Below are 19,398 nucleotides of genomic sequence, written 5' to 3' on the forward strand. Positions count from 1 at the left end.
TTCTGGAGCCAAGGCAGTTGTCGTCTTCTGGTCTTCCGCTGCAGGGGTTTTCAGCTGGGCAGTCCTTCTTGTAGTTGCAGGAATCTAATTTTCTAGGGTTCAGGGTAGCCCTTAAATACTAGATTTAAGGGCGTGTTTAGGTCTGGGGGGTTAGTAGCCAATGGCTACTAGCCCTGAGGGTGGGTACACCCTCTTTGTGCCTCCTCCCAAGGGGAGGGGGTCACAATCCTAACCCTATTGGGGGAATCCTCCATCTGCAAGATGGAGGATTTCTAAAAGTCAGTCACCTCAGCTCAGGACACCTTAGGGGCTGTCCTGACTGGTCAGTGACTCCTCCTTGTTGCTTTCTTTGTTCCCTCCAGCCTTGCCGCCAAAAGTGGGGGCCGTGGCCGGAGGGGGCGGGCAACTCCACTAAGCTGGAGTGCCCTGCTGGGCTGTGACAAAGGGGTGAGCCTTTGAGGCTCACCGCCAGGTGTTACAGCTCCTGCCTGGGGGAGGTGTTAGCATCTCCACCCAGTGCAGGCTTTGTTACTGGCCTCAGAGTGACAAAGGCACTCTCCCCATGGGGCCAGCAACATGTCTCTAGTGTGGCAGGCTGCTGGAACTAGTCAGCCTACACAGACAGTCGGTTAAGTTTCAGGGGGCACCTCTAAGGTGCCCTCTGGGGTGTATTTTGCAATAAAATGTACACTGGCATCAGTGTGCATTTATTGTGCTGAGAAGTTTGATACCAAACTTCCCAGTTTTCAGTGTAGCCATTATGGTGCTGTGGAGTTCGTGTTTGACAAACTCCCAGACCATATACTCTTATGGCTACCCTGCACTTACAATGTCTAAGGTTTTGTTTAGACACTGTAGGGGTACCATGCTCATGCACTGGTACCCTCACCTATGGTATAGTGCACCCTGCCTTAGGGCTGTAAGGCCTGCTAGAGGGGTGTCTTACCTATACTGCATAGGCAGTGAGAGGCTGGCATGGCACCCTGAGGGGAGTGCCATGTCGACTTACTCGTTTTGTCCTCACTAGCACACACAAGCTGGCAAGCAGTGTGTCTGTGCTGAGTGAGAGGTCTCCAGGGTGGCATAAGACATGCTGCAGCCCTTAGAGACCTTCCTTGGCATCAGGGCCCTTGGTACTAGAAGCACCAGTTACAAGGGACTTATCTGGATGCCAGGGTCTGCCAATTGTGGATACAAAAGTACAGGTTAGGGAAAGAACACTGGTGCTGGGGCCTGGTTAGCAGGCCTCAGCACACTTTCAATTGTAAACATAGCATCAGCAAAGGCAAAAAGTCAGGGGGCAACCATGCCAAGGAGGCATTTCCTTACAAAAACCTATTGGCTGGATTTGTCTGTGAGTGTGTGTTCCTCATTTATTGCCTGTGTGTATGTACAACAAATGCTTAACACTACTCCTTGGATAAGCCTACTGCTCGACCACACTACCACAAAATATAGCATTAGTATTATCTCTTTTTGCCACTATCTTACCTCTAAGGGGAACCCTTGGACTCTGTGCATACTATTCCTTACTTTGAAATAGTGCATACAGAGCCAACTTCCTACACTGTATTTCATTCTTGCCCCCATCACAAATAAACATCACTTGATTGTTGCATCTGTTTTTTTAATTTAAATTTTTGTATTGCAAGCCTAAGGTGGTGAAGTAGAGAAGATTGCATATTTTATTTTCCCTTTTTTTTTTTTTTTGGTAAAAGAATCCAGTAAAATCCTAATCTTTTTTGTGGAAGGATGATGCCTATCTGAGTTTAGAGAGTTTGAGACCTAAACTAATGCAAGGAAACAGTGAACTTATGCATAGAAACATTGGAAAACCTATGTAGCCTAGTGCTCATTATCTGTGTGCATTGGTTACTAAGGCTGTTTTTTATATGGATAGTGTCCTTAAAACAGTTTCAGATTCAAAATTGTATTTTTCGTAACGTTCCCCCCCTTTTTTTTTTCCTTTAGCATCCTATTTAAAGATCCACAGTTTGAGGAAGGATATGTTTTCAAAGCGGTGGTTTTACCGGGGGCAAAGTAAGTAACACATTTCGTACACTGTATTCATTAAAGTTAAAACCAAATTTCGTGTTGACAAACTCTCTTCTTTAAGGAAAGCTGCCCCAACACTGAAACCAGGAGACTGGGAAAAATCAAATAATGGAAGAAATTGGAAGCCCCAGCTTGGTTTCAACCCAAACAGAAAACCAGTTCATCTAGATTCGTCAGCATTCAGGACCTTGGGGTGAGTGCCAATTGAACAGAATCGCTAGCGAAGTATGTATTGCATGTATCAGTCAAGCTGTGCTTTCATGGGCACATGTTCTTCCTTTTAATGTTGGAAGTTGAACTTCTGTTGTTTGGACCGTAATGAGACCAGTGATGTGTTAACACAATTGTATCATTTACCCAGTGCCATATACTATAACTTCTTTTCCAACACTTCTTTCAAACACATTTTAGATGCTTGTCTGCACAATACTTTTAAAAGCATGTAATCTTGCTCAATACTTATCTCTTGGATTTTTTCCATTTTCCTATTAAGTACCATCCAGTGTTAAGGCCCAGAAACTGCCTCTTAAGTAGAAATCGATGTTCCCTCTACAAGTCATAGGTTTGCTCACACCTTGTGTTCACCATGTGCTCACCCTCTCCTTTGCCCCTGCTCCTTTTGGTGACTCACTGTTTGGATCAAACTCTTTTCTAGCAAATACCACTTCATGAAGGTCTATAAATTAGGAATTATCATTCCATTTAATTCCATGCTGATATGAAGCTTTTCTGCAGCGGTATTTTTTTCAACAGCACCAGGTGGCATCATGCAGAATCTACCACTCTCTCCCGTCACAACAGCATCTGAGTATGCCAGCGTCTGTTTGTTGTTCTGTGAATCTGCGTGTGCCTGGAGTGCTCTGTGTCTCAGTGTAAATTTCTTAGCATTTCACCAGCAACCAATTCCTTTATCGTCGGAAAGTTTCAGGGTTTAAACCTTGTTGCTGCTGTTGCAGCATGTCCCTTTCTGACCCATATGACTTGTATGTGGTGTCTGGGATCTGAGCACAATACTGTACCGTACGCTTTTTGTGCCTCTATGTACTCTAAGGCAATCAGCATGCAGGTGGCAAGTTATTTTTGGTTTGTGCCTGCGGGGAGGCTCCAGAGTGATCTTCACCTACAAGTAAGTCACTGGTCTTGGAATGATCTACCAAGCGATCGTCCATTGAAAACAAAGCACCATAGAAAGGAGAAGTCTTGTTCTTCCTAGAGGAACAATTCATGACCTGTGACCCCTTCAGAATATCTGCATCCTCCCAGATGCCTCAGACCCTTCCTCATTGTTTGATAAGGCGCAGCCTCTTAGACACAGATTCTAGGTTTATCGGTCTTCCTCATGCATACCAGGACCTTTGGATTCGCTATGCTTGATCTGTTCAGGATGGGACTTGTGGTCTTGGGAGCATATTCCTGTTGGTTTGGCGACACCAGTTCTGATAGAGAGGCTCCATCTGGGATAAAGCCAGACTGCTTGTCTTTGGAGCCATTTGGTCCCTCCTAATTGATAAGTGGGTCTCACCCGGCTCTCGCACTGACTCCACAATTCACGCCAGCAACTCTGATACCGATATGATGGAGGGCAAAGTGCCCATTGTGCTTCAACTGAGGCCGCAGTTGCAAACTGCAGTCTTCATTTGACCCACTTAGGGTCACCTCTGCAAGGCAGATTTCATATGCTACATTCATTGTTTGGGATGGACTGCAATAAGGACTATGATGCAGCAGATGAAATTGTCACAAAGAAAAGTGGTATGATGGACTTGGCACCTCTCCTGATTCTGTCCTTGTCTTGCCGCTCTAGTCCTGCCACTGAAGAAAGTGCCTCTTTTGAAGTACCCATGCAGAGAGCTGCTGAACTTCCTGGCCTTGACCTCACCACCTCAGAGGTCAAAACCAATATTTGATTGAGACTTCTAGCTGCAGATTCCTTACCTTTGACTTCCCTGGTATCCGCTTCAAATCTGAAATATTCTTGCTGAGCAATACTCTACGCACGCCGTTAGGTGGCGTCGTTCTGACCGGAGTGCGCCATCCAGCTCCGCGTGACTTCATCAGCATCGTTTGAGCCTTCTTACACACCACGGTCGCCTATAAAGGCACCACCCCTGCATGCATACGTCAGCTCTTCTTTTTTTTTTTTTCAGTGCTGGTTTATCGCAGGTCTGGGATCAAGCTACCCTTTGCCTCTTTTGGCAAGTCTTTTTTTTCAACATTTTGTGGGAGATTTGTGTCATCTGTGTGAGGAACTTATCTATGAAGACAGGGTTCAAGCTGTGTGGTTCGCACCATGTAGGAAGTTGGCTCTGTATATACTATCTCAAGTGAGAGCTATTGTGCACAGTCCAAGGATTCCCCTTAGAGGTTGATAGTGGCATAATTAGATAATACTAATGCTCTATATTGTGGTCGAGCAGTAGTCTTATCAGAGGGTAGTGGTAGCATTTGTTGCACACAAGCAATAAATGAGAACACTCTCAGACTTAACTCCAGGCCAATAGTTTTTTATGTGGAAATATTCTTTTCTTTATTTTAGAACCACAAGATTCAGAATTCAAGTAAGTACATAAATTGTAAGGTACTTGGCGTAGGTAAATATAGAACTTTGAATTAAAACAGTAATGTACACAATTTTGGCAAAAATGGCAATAAGCTATTTTAAAAGTGGACACTGCAAAAATCAATAGTTCCTGGGGAAGGTAAGTACTAGTTAGTTTCTCTGGTAAATAAAGCACTTACAAGTTCAGTCTCCAGGGCATAGGCAGGCAACCGTTGGGGGTTCAAGTTAACACCAAACACCCAGCGACACAGGGCCGGCTAGGTGCAGAGGTCAAAGTAGGGCCCAAATCAATGGAGGGACCCGAGGGTCACTCTGGTGATGCAGGCAGGGCACAGGGGGTTTGTTGGGTCAGCCACCGACTGGTCAAAGATGAGGGCTGCCTGCTGGTCACTCCTGCACCGGTAGTTGGTTCCTCTCTGGCCTGGGGGCTGCGGGTGTGGTGGTTCTTCGGGTTCTTTGTTACCGGGCAGTCACGGTCAGGGGCATCCTGGATTCTCTCTGCAGGCGTCGCTTTGGCGGTGCATGGAGGTTGTTTCAGGGTGGACATGTTGTGGGAGTTGCCTGGGGGTCCTCGCTGCAGTGCTGGTTTCTCTGTACATAAGCCGAGGGTTGTGGGGCTCACGCTTCAGGAGTGAGGTGAGAGTCTATTTAAAGATGTCTTCTTTGTTTAGACGGACACTGTCCACTGGAGTTTCTTGGTCCTTTGGGTTGCAGGGCAGTCCTGAGTCGGCAGACGTCGCGGGTCCTGCTGGATGCGTCGCTGCTGCAGGTTCTTAGAATCTAGAGACAGGCCATTAGGGCTCAGGCCAAAGCAGTTATCGTCTCTGACTTCTTCTATGCGGGGGTTTCCGGTCAGCAGTCCTTGTTCAGGTCGTCGGGAATCTGAATTCCTGGGTTCAGGGTTGGTGCTAAATACTGAATTTAGGGGTTTTAGGGTCACAGGGCAGTAGCCAATGGCTACTGTCCTTGAGGGTGGCTACCCCCCCTTGTGCTCCCTCCCTTTTTGGAGGGGAGCTCATCCCTATCCTTATGGGGCTAAATCCTCCAAACCAATATGGAGGATTTTCCCGGGTGGGGTGGGGGGGGGGGTGTGGAATGGTCCCTTCAGCTCTGGTCACCTTAGGGGTGGACCTAGCTGAGGGGGGTGACTGTTTTTCTCATTATCTCCCAGGACTTGCCACCAAAAGTGGGGTCTGTGTCCGGGGGGGGCGGGCATCTCCCTAGCTGGAGTGCCCTGGGCCTTTGAGGCTCACCGCTAGGTGTTACAGTTCCTGCAGGAGGGAGGTGTGAAGCACCTCCACCCAGTGCAGGCTTTGTTTCTGGCCCCAGAGAGCACAAAGGCTCTCAACCCAGGGGGTCCAAAACTAGTGTCTCAGCGACAGGCTGGCACAGACCTCTGTGTGCATTTTGTAATAAATCCAGCACTGGCATCAGTGTGGTTTTATTATTCTGAGAAGTTTGATACCAAACTTCCCAGTGTTCAGTGTAGCCATTATGGAGCTGTGGAGTTCGTTTTGACAAACTCCAGACCATATACTTAACATGGCCACTCTGTACTTACAATGTCCAAGAATAGACTTAAGACACTGTAGGGACATATTGCTCATGCAGCTATGCCCTCACCTGTGGTACAGTGCACCCTGCCTTAGGGCTTTAAGGCTTGCTAGAGGGATGGTTTTACCTATGCCACAGACAGTATTTTGTGTGCATGGCATCCTGAGGGGAAAGCCATGTCAACTTTGCCCTTTTCTCCCCACCAACACACACAATCTGCAATGGCAGTGTGCTTGTGTTAGGTGAGGGGTACCTTAGGGTGGCACAACACATTCTGCAGCCCTTAAGGACCTTCCTTGGTCACAGGCCCTTGGTACCACTGGTACCTTTTACAAGGGACTTATCTGTGTGCCAGGGGTGTGCCAATTGTGGAAACAATGGCACATTTTTAGTTGAAGAACACTGGTGCTGGGGCCTGGTTAGCAGGAACCCAGCACACTTCTTAGTTAAGTCGGCATCAGTATCAGGCAAAAAGTGGGGGAGGGGGGCTGCAGCAACAAGGAGCCATTTTCCTACACCCAGCACCAGCAACACAGGGCTGGTTAGGTGCAGAGGTCAAACAGGAGCCAAAATAACGAGGGCTGCTATGGAGACAGGGGGTACTCTGGTTCCGGTCTGCCTGCAGTTAAGTACCTGCTTTGACTGTGAGGGCAGACCAGGGAGGTTTAGTGGAGCAGAGGGGGAGAGGGGGGTGGTGTCAAGTAGGTGCCAAACACACACACTCAGTGGCACGGGGATTGCAGGGTGCAAACCGGGCCTTGGGTTCCCAATGGAACTCAATGGGTGGACCCTGGGGGTCACTTAGGTGCTGCAGGCAAGGCACAGGGGGGATTCTCAGGCAAGCCACTGACTGAAGAGGGAGGAGGGCCGCCTGCTGGTCACTGCTGCACCAGTGGTTGGTTTCTCTCGTGTCTGAGGGCTGTGGGTGCAGTGCTTCTCCAGGCGTCTGACATCTTCGTCCTTGGCGGTCGGGGGGAGGGATCCAGATTCCCTCTGCAGAAGTCGTCGGTTGAGGGGTGGAGAAGTCAGCCCAGGGTGGACACTCGGTAGGAATCGACTGCGGGTCCTCTCTGGATATTTGGGCCACCTAGGTACGTGCCTTGGGTGTCTGGTGCAGAGTGGTTTTGGACTTTCACTTCTGGAGTGAGGTCAGTCGCTTGGAAGGAGTTCACTTTTCTTCTTGTTGGACAGGTGTAGGAAGTTGGCTCTGTATGCACTATTTCAAAGTAAGGAATAGTATGCACAGAGTCCAAGGGTTCCCCTTAGAGGTAAGATAGTGGCAAAAAGAGATAATACCAATGCTCTATTTTGTGGTAGTGTGGTCGAGCAGTATGCTTATCAAAGGAGTAGTGTTAAGCATTTGTTGTACACACAGGCAATAAATGAGCAACACACACTCAGAGACAAATCCAGCCAATAGGTTTTGTTATAGAAAAATAATCACAATAGCATATATACTTTTCAAATAAAACACATATAGCTATTTTAAAACTAGACACTTAGTGCAATTTTCACAGTTCCTAGGGGAGGTAAGTAATTGTTAGTTCTTGCAGGTAAGTAAACCACCTACGGGTTTCAAGTTTGGGTCCAAGCAAGCCCACCGTTGGGGGTTCAGAGCAACCCCAAAGTTACCACTCCAGCAGCTCAGGGCCGGTCAGGTGCAGAGTTCAAAGTGGTGCCCAAAACGCATACGCTTCAATGGAGAAGGGGGTGCTCCGGTTCCAGTCTGCCAGCAGGTAAGTACCCGCGTCTTCGGAGGGCAGACCAGGGGGGTTTTGTAGGGCACCGGGGGGACACAAGTAAGCACTGAAAGTACACCCTCAGCCGCATGGGGGCGGCCGGGTGCAGTGTGCAAACACGCATCGGGCTTTCAATTGGAGTCGATGGGAGACCAAGTGGTCTCTTCAGCGATGCAGGCAAGGGGGTGGGGGGGCTCCTCGGGGTAGCCACCACCTGGGCAAGAAAGAGGGCCTCCTGGGGGTCACTCCTGCACTGGAGTTCCGATCTTTCAGGTCCTGGGGGCAGCGGGTGCAGATTCTTTTCCAGGCGTTGGGATCTGGGAGTCAGGCAGTCACGGTCAGGGGGAACCTCAGGATTCCCTCTGCAGGCGTCGCTGTGGGAGCTCAGGGGGGGGGCAACTCTGGCTACTCAATGTCTCGTAGTCGCTGGGGAGTCCTCCCTGAAGTTTGTTATCCACAAGTCAAGCTGGGGGCGTCGGGTGCAGAGTTGCAAGTCTCACGCTTCTGGCAGGAAATGCAGTTGTCTTTAAGTTGCTTTTTTGGAAACAAAGTTGCAGTCTTGGGTGAACAGGGCCGCTGTTCTCTGGAGTTTCTTGGTCCTTGTAAGGAAATGCCTCCTTGGCATGGTTGCCCCCTGACTTTTTGCCTTTGCTGATGCTATGTTTACAATTGAAAGTGTGCTGAGGCCTGCTAACCAGGCCCCAGCACCAGTGTTCTTTCCCTAACCTGTACTTTTGTATCCACAATTGGCAGACCCTGGCATCCAGATAAGTCCCTTGTAACTGGTACTTCTAGTACCAAGGGCCCTGATGCCAAGGAAGGTCTCTAAGGGCTGCAGCATGTCTTATGCCACCCTGGAGACCTCTCACTCAGCACAGACACTCTGCTTGCCAGCTTGTATGTGCTAGTGAGGACAAAACGAGTAAGTCGACATGGCACTCCCCTCAGGGTGCCATGCCAGCCTCTCACTGCCTATGCAGTATAGGTAAGACACCCCTCTAGCAGGCCTTACAGCCCTAAGGCAGGGTGCACTATACCATAGGTGAGGGTACCAGTGCATGAGCATGGTACCCCTACAGTGTCTAAACAAAACCTTAGACATTGTAAGTGCAGGGTAGCCATAAGAGTATATGGTCTGGGAGTCCGTCAAACACGAACTCCACAGCACCATAATGGCTACACTGAAAACTGGGAAGTTTGGTATCCAACTTCTCAGCACAATAAATGCACACTGATGCCAGTGTACATTTTATTGTAAAATACACCCCAGAGGGCACCTTAGAGGTGCCCCCTGAAGCTTATCCGACTATCTGTGTAGGCTGACTAGTTTTAGCAGCCTGCCACAAACCGAGACATGTTGCTGGCCCCATGGGGAGAGTGCCTTTGTCACTCTGAGGCCAGTAACAAAGCCTGCACTGGGTGGAGATGCTAACACCTCCCCCAGGCAGGAATTGTCACACCTGGCGGTGAGCCTCAAAGGCTCACCTCCTTTGTGCCAACCCAGCAGGACACTCCAGCTAGTGGAGTTGCCCGCCCCCTCCGGCCAGGCCCCACTTTTGGCGGCAAGGCCGGAGAAAATAATGAGAAAAACAAGGAGGAGTCACTGGCCAGTCAGGACAGCCCCTAAGGTGTCCTGAGCTGAAGTGACTCTAACTTTTAGAAATCCTCCATCTTGCAGATGGAGGATTCCCCCAATAGGGTTAGGATTGTGACCCCCTCCCCTTGGGAGGAGGCACAAAGAGGGTGTACCCACCCTCAGGGCTAGTAGCCATTGGCTACTAACCCCCCAGACCTAAAACACGCCCTTAAATTTAGTATTTAAGGGCTACCCTGAACCCTAGAAAATTAGATTCCTGCAACTACAAGAAGGACTGCCCAGCTGAAAACCCCTGCAGCGGAAGACCAGAAGACGACAACTGCCTTGGCTCCAGAAACTCACCGGCCTGTCTCCTGCCTTCCAAAGATCCTGCTCCAGCGACGCCTTCCAAAGGGACCAGCGACCTCGACATCCTCTGAGGACTGCCCCTGCTTCGAAAAGACAAGAAACTCCCGAGGACAGCGGACCTGCTCCAAGAAAAGCTGCAACTTTGTTTCCAGCAGCTTTAAAGAACCCTGCAAGCTCCCCGCAAGAAGCGTGAGACTTGCAACACTGCACCCGGTGACCCCGACTTGGCTGGTGGAGATCCGACACCTCAGGAGGGACCCCAGGACTACTCTGATACTGTGAGTACCAAAACCTGTCCCCCCTGAGCCCCCACAGCGCCGCCTGCAGAGGGAATCCCGAGGCTTCCCCTGACCGCGACTCTTTGAACCTAAAGTCCCGACGCCTGGGAGAGACCCTGCACCCGCAGCCCCCAGGACCTGAAGGACCGGACTTTCACTGGAGAAGTGACCCCCAGGAGTCCCTCTCCCTTGTCCAAGTGGAGGTTTCCCCGAGGAATCCCCCCCTTGCCTGCCTGCAGCGCTGAAGAGATCCCGAGATCTCTCATAGACTAACATTGCGAACCCGACGCTTGTTTCTACAGTGCACCCGGCCGCCCCCGCGCCGCTGAGGGTGAAATTTCTGTGTGGGCTTGTGTCCCCCCCCGGTGCCCTACAAAACCCCCCTGGTCTGCCCTCCGAAGACGCGGGTACTTACCTGCAAGCAGACCGGAACCGGGGCACCCCCTTCTCTCCATTCTAGCCTATGTGTTTTGGGCACCACTTTGAACTCTGCACCTGACCGGCCCTGAGCTGCTGGTGTGGTGACTTTGGGGTTGCTCTGAACCCCCAACGGTGGGCTACCTTGGACCAAGAACTAAGCCCTGTAAGTGTCTTACTTACCTGGTTAACCTAACAAATACTTACCTCCCCTAGGAACTGTGAAAATTGCACTAAGTGTCCACTTTTAAAACAGCTATTTGTGAATAACTTGAAAAGTATACATGCAATTTTGATGATTTGAAGTTCCTAAAGTACTTACCTGCAATACCTTTCGAAAGATATTATATGTAGAATTTGAACCTGTGGTTCTTAAAATAAACTAAGAAAAGATATTTTTCTATACAAAAACCTATTGGCTGGATTTGTCTCTGAGTGTGTGTACCTCATTTATTGTCTGTGTATGTACAACAAATGCTTAACACTACTCCTTGGATAAGCCTACTGCTCGACCACACTACCACAAAATAGAGCATTAGTATTATCTATTTTTACCACTATTTTACCTCTAAGGGGAACCCTTGGACTCTGTGCATGCTATTCCTTACTTTGAAATAGCACATACAGAGCCAACTTCCTACAGTCCTTTTAGAGCAGGGCAGTCCTCTGAGAGTTCAGAGGTCGCTCGTCCTGGGGAAAGCGTCGCTGGGGCAGTTTCTTCAGAAGGGGGGCGACAGGCAGTAGGAAGTTGGCTCTGTATGTGCTGTTTCAACGTAAGGAATAGCATGCACAGAGTCCAAGGGTTCCCCTTAGAGGTAAGATAGTGGCAAAAAGAGATAATACTAATGCTCTATTTTGTGGTAGTGTGGTCGAGCAGTAGGCTTATCACAGGAGTAGTGTTAAGCATTTGTTGTACATACACACAGGCAATAAATGAGGAACACACACTCAGACAAATCCAGCCAATAGGTTTTGTTATAGAAAAATCTATTTTCTTAGTTTATTTTAAGAACCACAGGTTCTACATGTGATATCTCATTTGAAAGGTATTGCAGGTAAGTACTTTAGGAACTTTGAATCATTTCATTAGCAGGTATACTTTTTACATAAAACACAATAAGCTGTTTTAAAAGTGGACACAGTGCAATTTTCACAGTTCCTGGGGGAGGTAAAGTATTGTTAGTTTTAACAGGTAAGTAAGTCACTTACAGGTTTCAGTTTTTGGTCCAAGGTAGCCCACTGTTGGGGGTTCAGAGCAACCCCAAAGTTACCACACCAGCAGCTCAGGGCCGGTCAGGTGCAAAGGTCAAAGAGGTGCCCAAAACACACAGGCTTCAATGGAGAGAAGGGGGTACCCCGGTTCCAGTCTGCCAGCAGGTAAGTACCCGCGTCTTCGGAGGGCAGACCAGGGGGGTTTTGTAGGGCACCGGGGGGGACACAAGTCAGCACAAAAAGTATACCCTCAGCAGCGCGGGGGCGGCCGGGTGCAGTGTGCAAACACGCGTCGGGTTTTCAATGGTTTCCTATGAGAGATCAAGGGATCTCTTCAGCGTTGCAGGCAGGCAAGGGGGGTGGCTCCTCGGGGTAGCCACCACCTGGGCAAGGGAGAGGGCCTCCTGGGGGTCACTCCTGCACAGGAGTTCCGTTCCTTTAGGTGCTGGGGGTTGCGGGTGCAGGGTCTTTCCCAGCCGTCGGGAAATGGAGTTCAGGCAGTCGTGGTCCGGGGGAGCCTCGGGATTCCCTCTGCAGGCGTCGCTGTGGGGGCTCAGGGGGACAACTTTGGTTACTCAGACTTGGAGTCTCCTGGGGGTCCTCCCTGTCGCGTTTTCTCCACCAGTCGAGTCGGGGTTGCCGGGTGCAGTGTTGCAAGTCTCACGCTTCTTGCGGGAAGTTGCAGGGGTCTTTAAATCTGCTACTTGAAACAAAGTTGAAGTTCTTTTGGAGCAGTGCCGCTGTCCTCGGGAGTTTCTTGTCTTTCTCGAAGTCGGGCAGTCCTCAGAGGATTCAGAGGTCGCTGGTCCCTTGGAAAGCGTCGCTGGAGCAGGTTTCTTTGGAAGGCAGGAGACAGGCCGGTAAGTCTGGGGCCAAAGCAGTTGGTGTCTTCTGTTTCTTCCTCTGCAGGGGTTTTTCAGCTCCGCAGTCTTCTTCTTGTAGTTTCAGGAATCTAAAGTTTTAGGTTCAGGGGAGCCCTTAAATACAAAATTTAAGGGCGTGTTTAGGTCTGGGTGGTTAGTAGCCAATGGCTACTAGCCCTGAGGGTGGGTACACCCTCTTTGTGCCTCCTCCCAAGGGGAGGGGCTCACATCCCTAATCCTATTGGGGAATCCTCCATCTGCAAGATGGAGGATTTCTAAAAGTTAGTCACTTCAGCTCAGGACACCTTAGGGGCTGTCCTGACTGGTCAGTGACTCCTCCTTGTTTTTCTCATTATTTTCTCCGGCCTTGCCGCCAAAAGTGGGGGCCGTGGCCGGAGGGGGCGGGCAACTCCACTAGCTGGAGTGTCCGGCTGTGCTGGCACAAAGGGGTGAGCCTTTGAGGCTCACCGCCAGGTGTGACAGCTCCTGCCTGGGGGAGGTGTTAGCATCTCCACCCAGTGCAGGCTTTGTTACTGGCCTCAGAGTGACAAAGGCACTCTCCCCATGGGGCCAGCAACATGTCTCTAGCGTGGCAGGCTGCTGGAACCAGTCAGCCTACACAGATAGTTGGTTAAGGTTTCAGGGGGCACCTCTAAGGTGCCCTTTGGGGTGTATTTTACAATAAAATGTACACTGGCATCAGTGTGCTTTTATTGTGCTGAGAAGTTTGATACCAAACTTCACAGTTTTCAGTGTAGCCATTATGGTGCTGTGGAGTTCGTGTAAAACAGACTCCCAGACCATATACTCTTATGGCTAACCTGCACTTACAATGTCTAAGGTATTGCTTAGACACTGTAGGGGCACAGTGCTCATGCACTGGTGCCCTCACCTATGGTATAGTGCACCCTGCCTTAGGGCTGTAAGGCCTACTAGAGGGGTGTAAGGAAATGCCTCCTTGGCATGGTTACCCCCTGACTTTTTGCCTTTGATGATGCTATGTTTTGAATTGAAGGTGTGCTGAGGCCTGCTAACCAGGCCCCAGCACCAGTGTTCTTTCCCTAACCTGTACTTTTGATTCCACAATTGGCACACCCTGGCATCCAGATAAGTCCCTTGTAACTGGTACCTCTGGTACCAAGGGCCCTGATGCCAGGGAAGGTCTCTAAGGGCTGCAGCATGTATTATAGCCATAAGAGTATATGGTCTAACCGACTATCTGTGTAGGCTGACTGGTTCCAGCAGCCTGCCACACTAGAGACATGTTGCTGGCCCCATGGGGAGAGTGCCTTTGTCACTCTGAGGCCAGTAACAAAGCCTGCACTGGGTGGAGATGCTAACACCTCCCCCAGGCAGGAGCTGTCACACCTGGCGGTGAGCCTCAAAGGCTCACCCCTTTGTCACAGCACAGCAGGGCACTCCAGCTTAGTGGAGTTGCCCGCCCCCTCCTTCCACGGCCCCCACTTTTGGCGGCAAGGCTGGAGGGAACAAAGAAAGCAACAAGGAGTCATCACTGGCCAGTCAGGACAGCCCCTAAGGTGTCCTGAGCTGAGGTGACTCTAACTTTTAGAAATCCTCCATCTTGCAGATGGAGGATTCCCCCAATAGGATTAGGGATGTGACCCCTTCCCCTTGGGAGGAGGCACAAAGAGGGTGTACTCACCCTCAGGGCTAGTAGCCATTGGCTACTAACCCCCCAGACCTAAACACGCCCTTAAATTTAGTATTTAAGGGCTCTCCCTGAACCTAGAAATTAGATTTCCTGCAACTACAAGAAGGACTGCTGAGCTGAAAGACCCCTGCAGAGGAAGACCAGAAGACACCAACTGCCTTGGCCCCAGACTTACCGGCCTGTCTCCTGCCTTCCAAAGAACCCTGCTCCAGCGACGCTTTCCAAGGGACCAGCGACCTCTGAATCCTCCGAGGACTGCCCTGCTTCAAAAAAGACAAGAAACTCCAGAGGACAGCGGCACTGCTCCAAAAGAACTGCAACTTTGTTACAAGGAGCAGATTTAAAGACCCCTGCAACTCCCCGCAAGAAGCGTGAGACTTGCAACACTGCACCCGGCGACCCAGACTCGACTGGTGGAGAACAACCAACTCAGGGAGGACCCTCCGGCGACTCTACGACTGTGAGTAACCAAAGTTGTCCCCCCTGAGCCCCCACAGCGACGCCTGCAGAGGGAATCCCCAGGCTCCCCCTGACAGCGACTGTATGAACTCCGTTTCCTGGCAGCTGGAAAAGACCCTGCACCCGCAGCCCCTAAAGAAACGGAACTTCTGTGCAGGAGTGACCCCCAGAAGGGCCCTCTCCCTTGCCCAGGTGGTGGCTACCCCGAGGAGCCCCCCCTTGCCTGCCTGCGACGCTGAAGAGATCCCTTGATCTCTCATTGACTTCCATTGAAAACCCGACGCGTGTTTGCACACTGCACCCGGCCGCCCCCGCGCTGCTGAGGGTGTACTTTCTGTGCTGACTTGTGTCCCCCCCGGTGCCCTACAAAACCCCCCTGGTCTGCCCTCCGAAGACGCGGGTACTTACCTGCTGGCAGACTGGAACCGGGGCACCCCCTTCTCTCCATTGAAGCCTGTGTTTTGGGCACCTCTTTGACCTTTGCACCTGACCGGCGCTGAGCTGCTGGTGTGATAACTTTGGGGTTGCTCTGAACCCCCAACGGTGGGCTACCTTGGACCAAAAACTGAAAACTGCAAGTGACTTACTTACCTGCTAAAACTAACAATAACTTACCTCCCCCAGGAACTGTGAAAATTGGACTGTCAACTTTTAAAACAGCTTATTGTGTTTTATGTGAAAAGTATACATGCAAAAGTAATGATTCAAAGTTCCTAGAGTACTTACCTGCAATACCTTTCAAATGAACTATTACATGTAAAATTTGAACCTGCGGTTCTTAATATAAACTAAGAAAAGATATTTTTCTATAACAAAACCTATTGGCTGGATTTGTCTCTGTGTGTGTACCTCATTTATTGCCTATGTGTATGTACAACAAATGCTTAACACTACTCCTTGGATAAGCCTACTGCTCGACCACACTACCACAAAATAGAGCATTAGTATTATCTCTTTTTGCCACTATCTTACCTCTAAGGGGAACCCTTGGACTCTGTGCATACTATTCCTTACTTTGAAATAGTGCATACAGAGCCAACTTCCTACAGGTGTTCTCTCCTATTTGAATCCTTATAATGTTCGTCATCAACGGTATCGTCAACGGTGAGATAGTCGATGGGTTGTCTCCATATGCGAAGATCCATCTCTGGTTCTTGTCTGAGTCGTTGATGTCAGTGGTGGAATGGTAGTCGACGGTAGTGTCAATGGCATTGACAACTTTATCTTCAGTGTAGATGGTCCGGTCTTAGATACGACAGACAAGGAAGAAACCATGGTTGACAGGCTGGATAGAGTGGATGTCGTCATCAATACTGGCGTAGTATAAGTCCTCGTTGATTGAGTCGCCGACCACGACCTCATTGACGGTGGAGTAGTCGGCAGTTTGTCACTTGAAGGAGCTGAAGAAGGCTTTTTAAAAGTAGTAAGTAGCTTCAGAGGAGCTGTGGATGGCTCTGAAGGTTTATAAACATTGTTTGAAGTAGAAGGCCGGTGTTTTGATTTTCCTGAGGAAGATTGTCCTTTGTGAGGAGATGTTGATAGGCTTTGGCCTTTACCAGACCTCTGTGAGGTCTTTTTCAAAGCTTTAGAGGGCTGTTCTGAACCCCTTTCTGAATGAAGTGATCTTTGTCTTTTCTGAGACTTTTTTTGAACACCAGGAAGAATCATCACTGTCTGAATCTGACAAACAGGCAGTCTTCACCCTCTATCCTTTAGAGGGTTAGAAGAAAAGGTACAACATACCTTACAGTCTGTTGCAGAGTGTTCAGGATAGAGGCAATATATTCAGTCTTTATGTATTTTCTTCCCACAAGTATTGCAGGCTCTGAAGAGACCTTTTCTCTCCTCGTCATACATTGAGGTTGTCAGTCCAGAGGTGTTCTGAGTGTGAAAACCAACACTATTGGACAATAAGTAAGCAAGCTGCTGTGATAAATCCAATCCCAAATTGGAAAATATAGAGCAGAGCTCAGTGGAGACTACCTAGCAGGACGTGCGGTAGAAAAAGTGGACACTTAGTGCAATTTTCACAGTTCCTGGGGGAGGTAAGTTATTGTTAGTTTTCACAGGTAAGTACGTCACTTACAGTTTTCAGTTTTTGGTCCAAGGTAGCCCACCGTTGGGGGTTCAGAGCAACCCCAAAGTTATCACACCAGCAGCTCAGGGCCGGTCAGGTGCAAAGGTCAAAGAGGTGCCCAAAACACATAGGCTTCAATGGAGAGAAGGGGGTGCCCCGGTTCCAGTCTGCCAGCAGGTAATTACCCGTGTCTTCGGAGGGCAGATCAGGGGGGTTTTGTAGGGCACCGGGGGGGACACAAGTCAGCACAGAAAGTACACCCTCAGCACCGCGGGGGCGGCCGGGTGCAGTGTGCAAACACGCGTCGGGTTTTCAATGGAAGTCAATGAGAGATCAAGGGATCTCTTCAGCGTCGCAGGCAGGCAAGGGGGGGGCTCCTCTGGGTAGCCACCACCTGGGCAAGGGAGAGGGCCTCCTGGGGGTCACTCCTGCACAGAAGTTCCGTTTCGTTAGGGGCTGGGGGCTGCGGGTGCAGGGTCTTTTCCAGCCGTTGGGAAATGGAGTTCAGACAGTCGCGGTCAGGGGGAGCCTGGGGATTCCCTCTGCAGGCGTCGCTGTGGGGGCTCAGGGGGGACAACTTTGGTTACTCAGTCGTAGAGTCGCCGGAGGGTCCTCCCTGAGTTGGTTGTTCTCCACCAGTCGAGTCGGGGTCGCCGGGTGCAGTGTTGCAAGTCTCACGCTTCTTGCGGGGAGTTGCAGGGGTCTTTAAATCTCCTCCTTGTAACAAAGTTGCAGTTCTTTTGGAGCAGTGCCGCTGTCCTCGGGAGTTTCTTGTCTTTTTCGAAGCAGGGCAGTCCTCGGAGGATTCAGAGGTCGCTGGTCCCTTGGAAAGCGTCGCTGGAGCAGGGTTCTTTGGAAGGCAGGAGACAGGCCGGTAAGTCTGGGGCCAAGGCAGTTGGTGTCTTCTGGTCTTCCTCTGCAGGGGTCTTTCAGCTCAGCAGTCCTTCTTGTAGTTGCAGGAATCTAATTTCTAGGTTCAGGGAGAGCCCTTAAATACTAAATTTAAGGGCGTGTTTAGGTCTGGGGGGTTAGTAGCCAATGGCTACTAGCCCTGAGGGTGAGTACACCCTCTTTGTGCCTCCTCCCAAGGGGAAGGGGTCACATCCCTAATCCTATTGGGGGAATCCTCCATCTGCAAGATGGAGGATTTCTAAAAGTTAGTCACTTCAGCTCAGGACATCTTAGGGGCTGTCCTGACTGGCCAGTGACGACTCCTTGTTGCTTTCTTTGTTCCCTCCAGCCTTGCCGCCAAAAGTGGGGGCCGTGGCCGGAGGGGGCGGGCAACTCCACTAAGCTGGAGTGCCCTGCTGTGCTGTGACAAAGGGGTGAGCCTTTGAGGCTCACCGCCAGGTGTTACAGCTCCTGCCTGGGGGAGGTGTTAGCTTCTCCACCCAGTGCAGGCTTTGTTACTGGCCTCAGAGTGACAAAGGCACTCTCCCCATGGGGCCAGCAACATGTCTCTAGTGTGGCAGGCTGCTGGAACCAGTCAGCCTACACAGATAGTCGGTTAGGTTTCAGGGGGCACCTCTAAGGTGCCCTCTGTGGTGTATTTTACAATAAAATGTACACTGACATCAGTGTGCATTTATTGTGCTGAGAAGTTTGATACCAAACTTCCCAGTTTTCAGTGTAGCCATTATGGTGCTGTGGGGTTCGTGTAAAACAGACTCCCAGACCATATACTCTTATGGATACAGTGGTGGAATGGTAGTTACAAGGGACTTATCTGGATGCCAGGGTGTGCCAATTGTGGAATCAAAAGTACAGGTTAGGGAAAGAACACTGGTGCTGGGGCCTGTTTAGCAGGCCTCAACACACTTTCAATTCAAAACATAGCATCCGCAAAGGCAAAAAGTCGGGGTAACCATGCCAAGGAGGCATTTCCTTACAACACCTGTCTCAGCATACCACGTCTCCAAGTAAAGTCACTGCCTTACTCCCGGCCCATACATATGATGAGGATTCAGATGATGAGGGACCATTTGGAGCGGCTTATAGTCTGTCTCCGCTTCAGGTCAAATATCAGGAGGATGACGACAAATATGGCCAGCATTACGACAAACAATACTAGTCACCTCAGAGGGACCAGAGAAGTGTACCAGAGGATATGTAGTGTTCCAACTTCCCTTATCCAGGATCTCTGACTTATGTTGTCAGACTGTAAAAAAGATTTCAGTCAACACCACAGGGGTAATCTCTTCCGACCTGCATTATCCCTATACCCCAGCGCCAAGGACTATGTCTTCGCCAATATTAGTGAGAGGCACCCCGCAGAGAGCTTTTGTACAGGTTACAGACTCCTTGGAAGATGAAAGAATAGGAGCTCCAAGACACATTCTGAATGGGACAAGGATATACTTCCAATGCAGTCATCTTGATCACCTCAACAGTTCCTGGGGGAGGTAAGTAAAGGCTAGTTTGTGAGGTAAGTAAAACACTTACAAGTCTCAGTCCTGGGGCATAGGCAGCCCAGAGTTGGGGGTGCAAGACAACCCCAAAGTTACCACACCAGCAGCTCCGGGCCGGTCAGGTGCAGAAGACACAGGGGGTTTCCATAATCTGCTGGA

At 50.1% G+C, this 19,398-nt stretch overlaps 1 protein-coding gene across 1 annotated transcript in view; it reads left to right on the plus strand.

The window, feature by feature from the left end:
- XRN2 (5'-3' exoribonuclease 2) overlaps positions 1-19,398 on the plus strand; it is a 705,538-nt gene that overhangs the window by 530,830 nt on the left and 155,310 nt on the right. Inside the window, exons 28-29 of the mRNA XM_069234351.1 lie at positions 1,972-2,040; positions 2,117-2,248. Of these exons, the coding sequence (XP_069090452.1) occupies positions 1,972-2,040; positions 2,117-2,248 (201 nt within the window). The remainder of the gene's footprint in view (positions 1-1,971; positions 2,041-2,116; positions 2,249-19,398) is intronic.

This window comes from Pleurodeles waltl, chromosome 5 (assembly GCF_031143425.1).
Source record: "Pleurodeles waltl isolate 20211129_DDA chromosome 5, aPleWal1.hap1.20221129, whole genome shotgun sequence".
NCBI classification, from domain to species: domain Eukaryota; kingdom Metazoa; phylum Chordata; class Amphibia; order Caudata; family Salamandridae; genus Pleurodeles; species Pleurodeles waltl.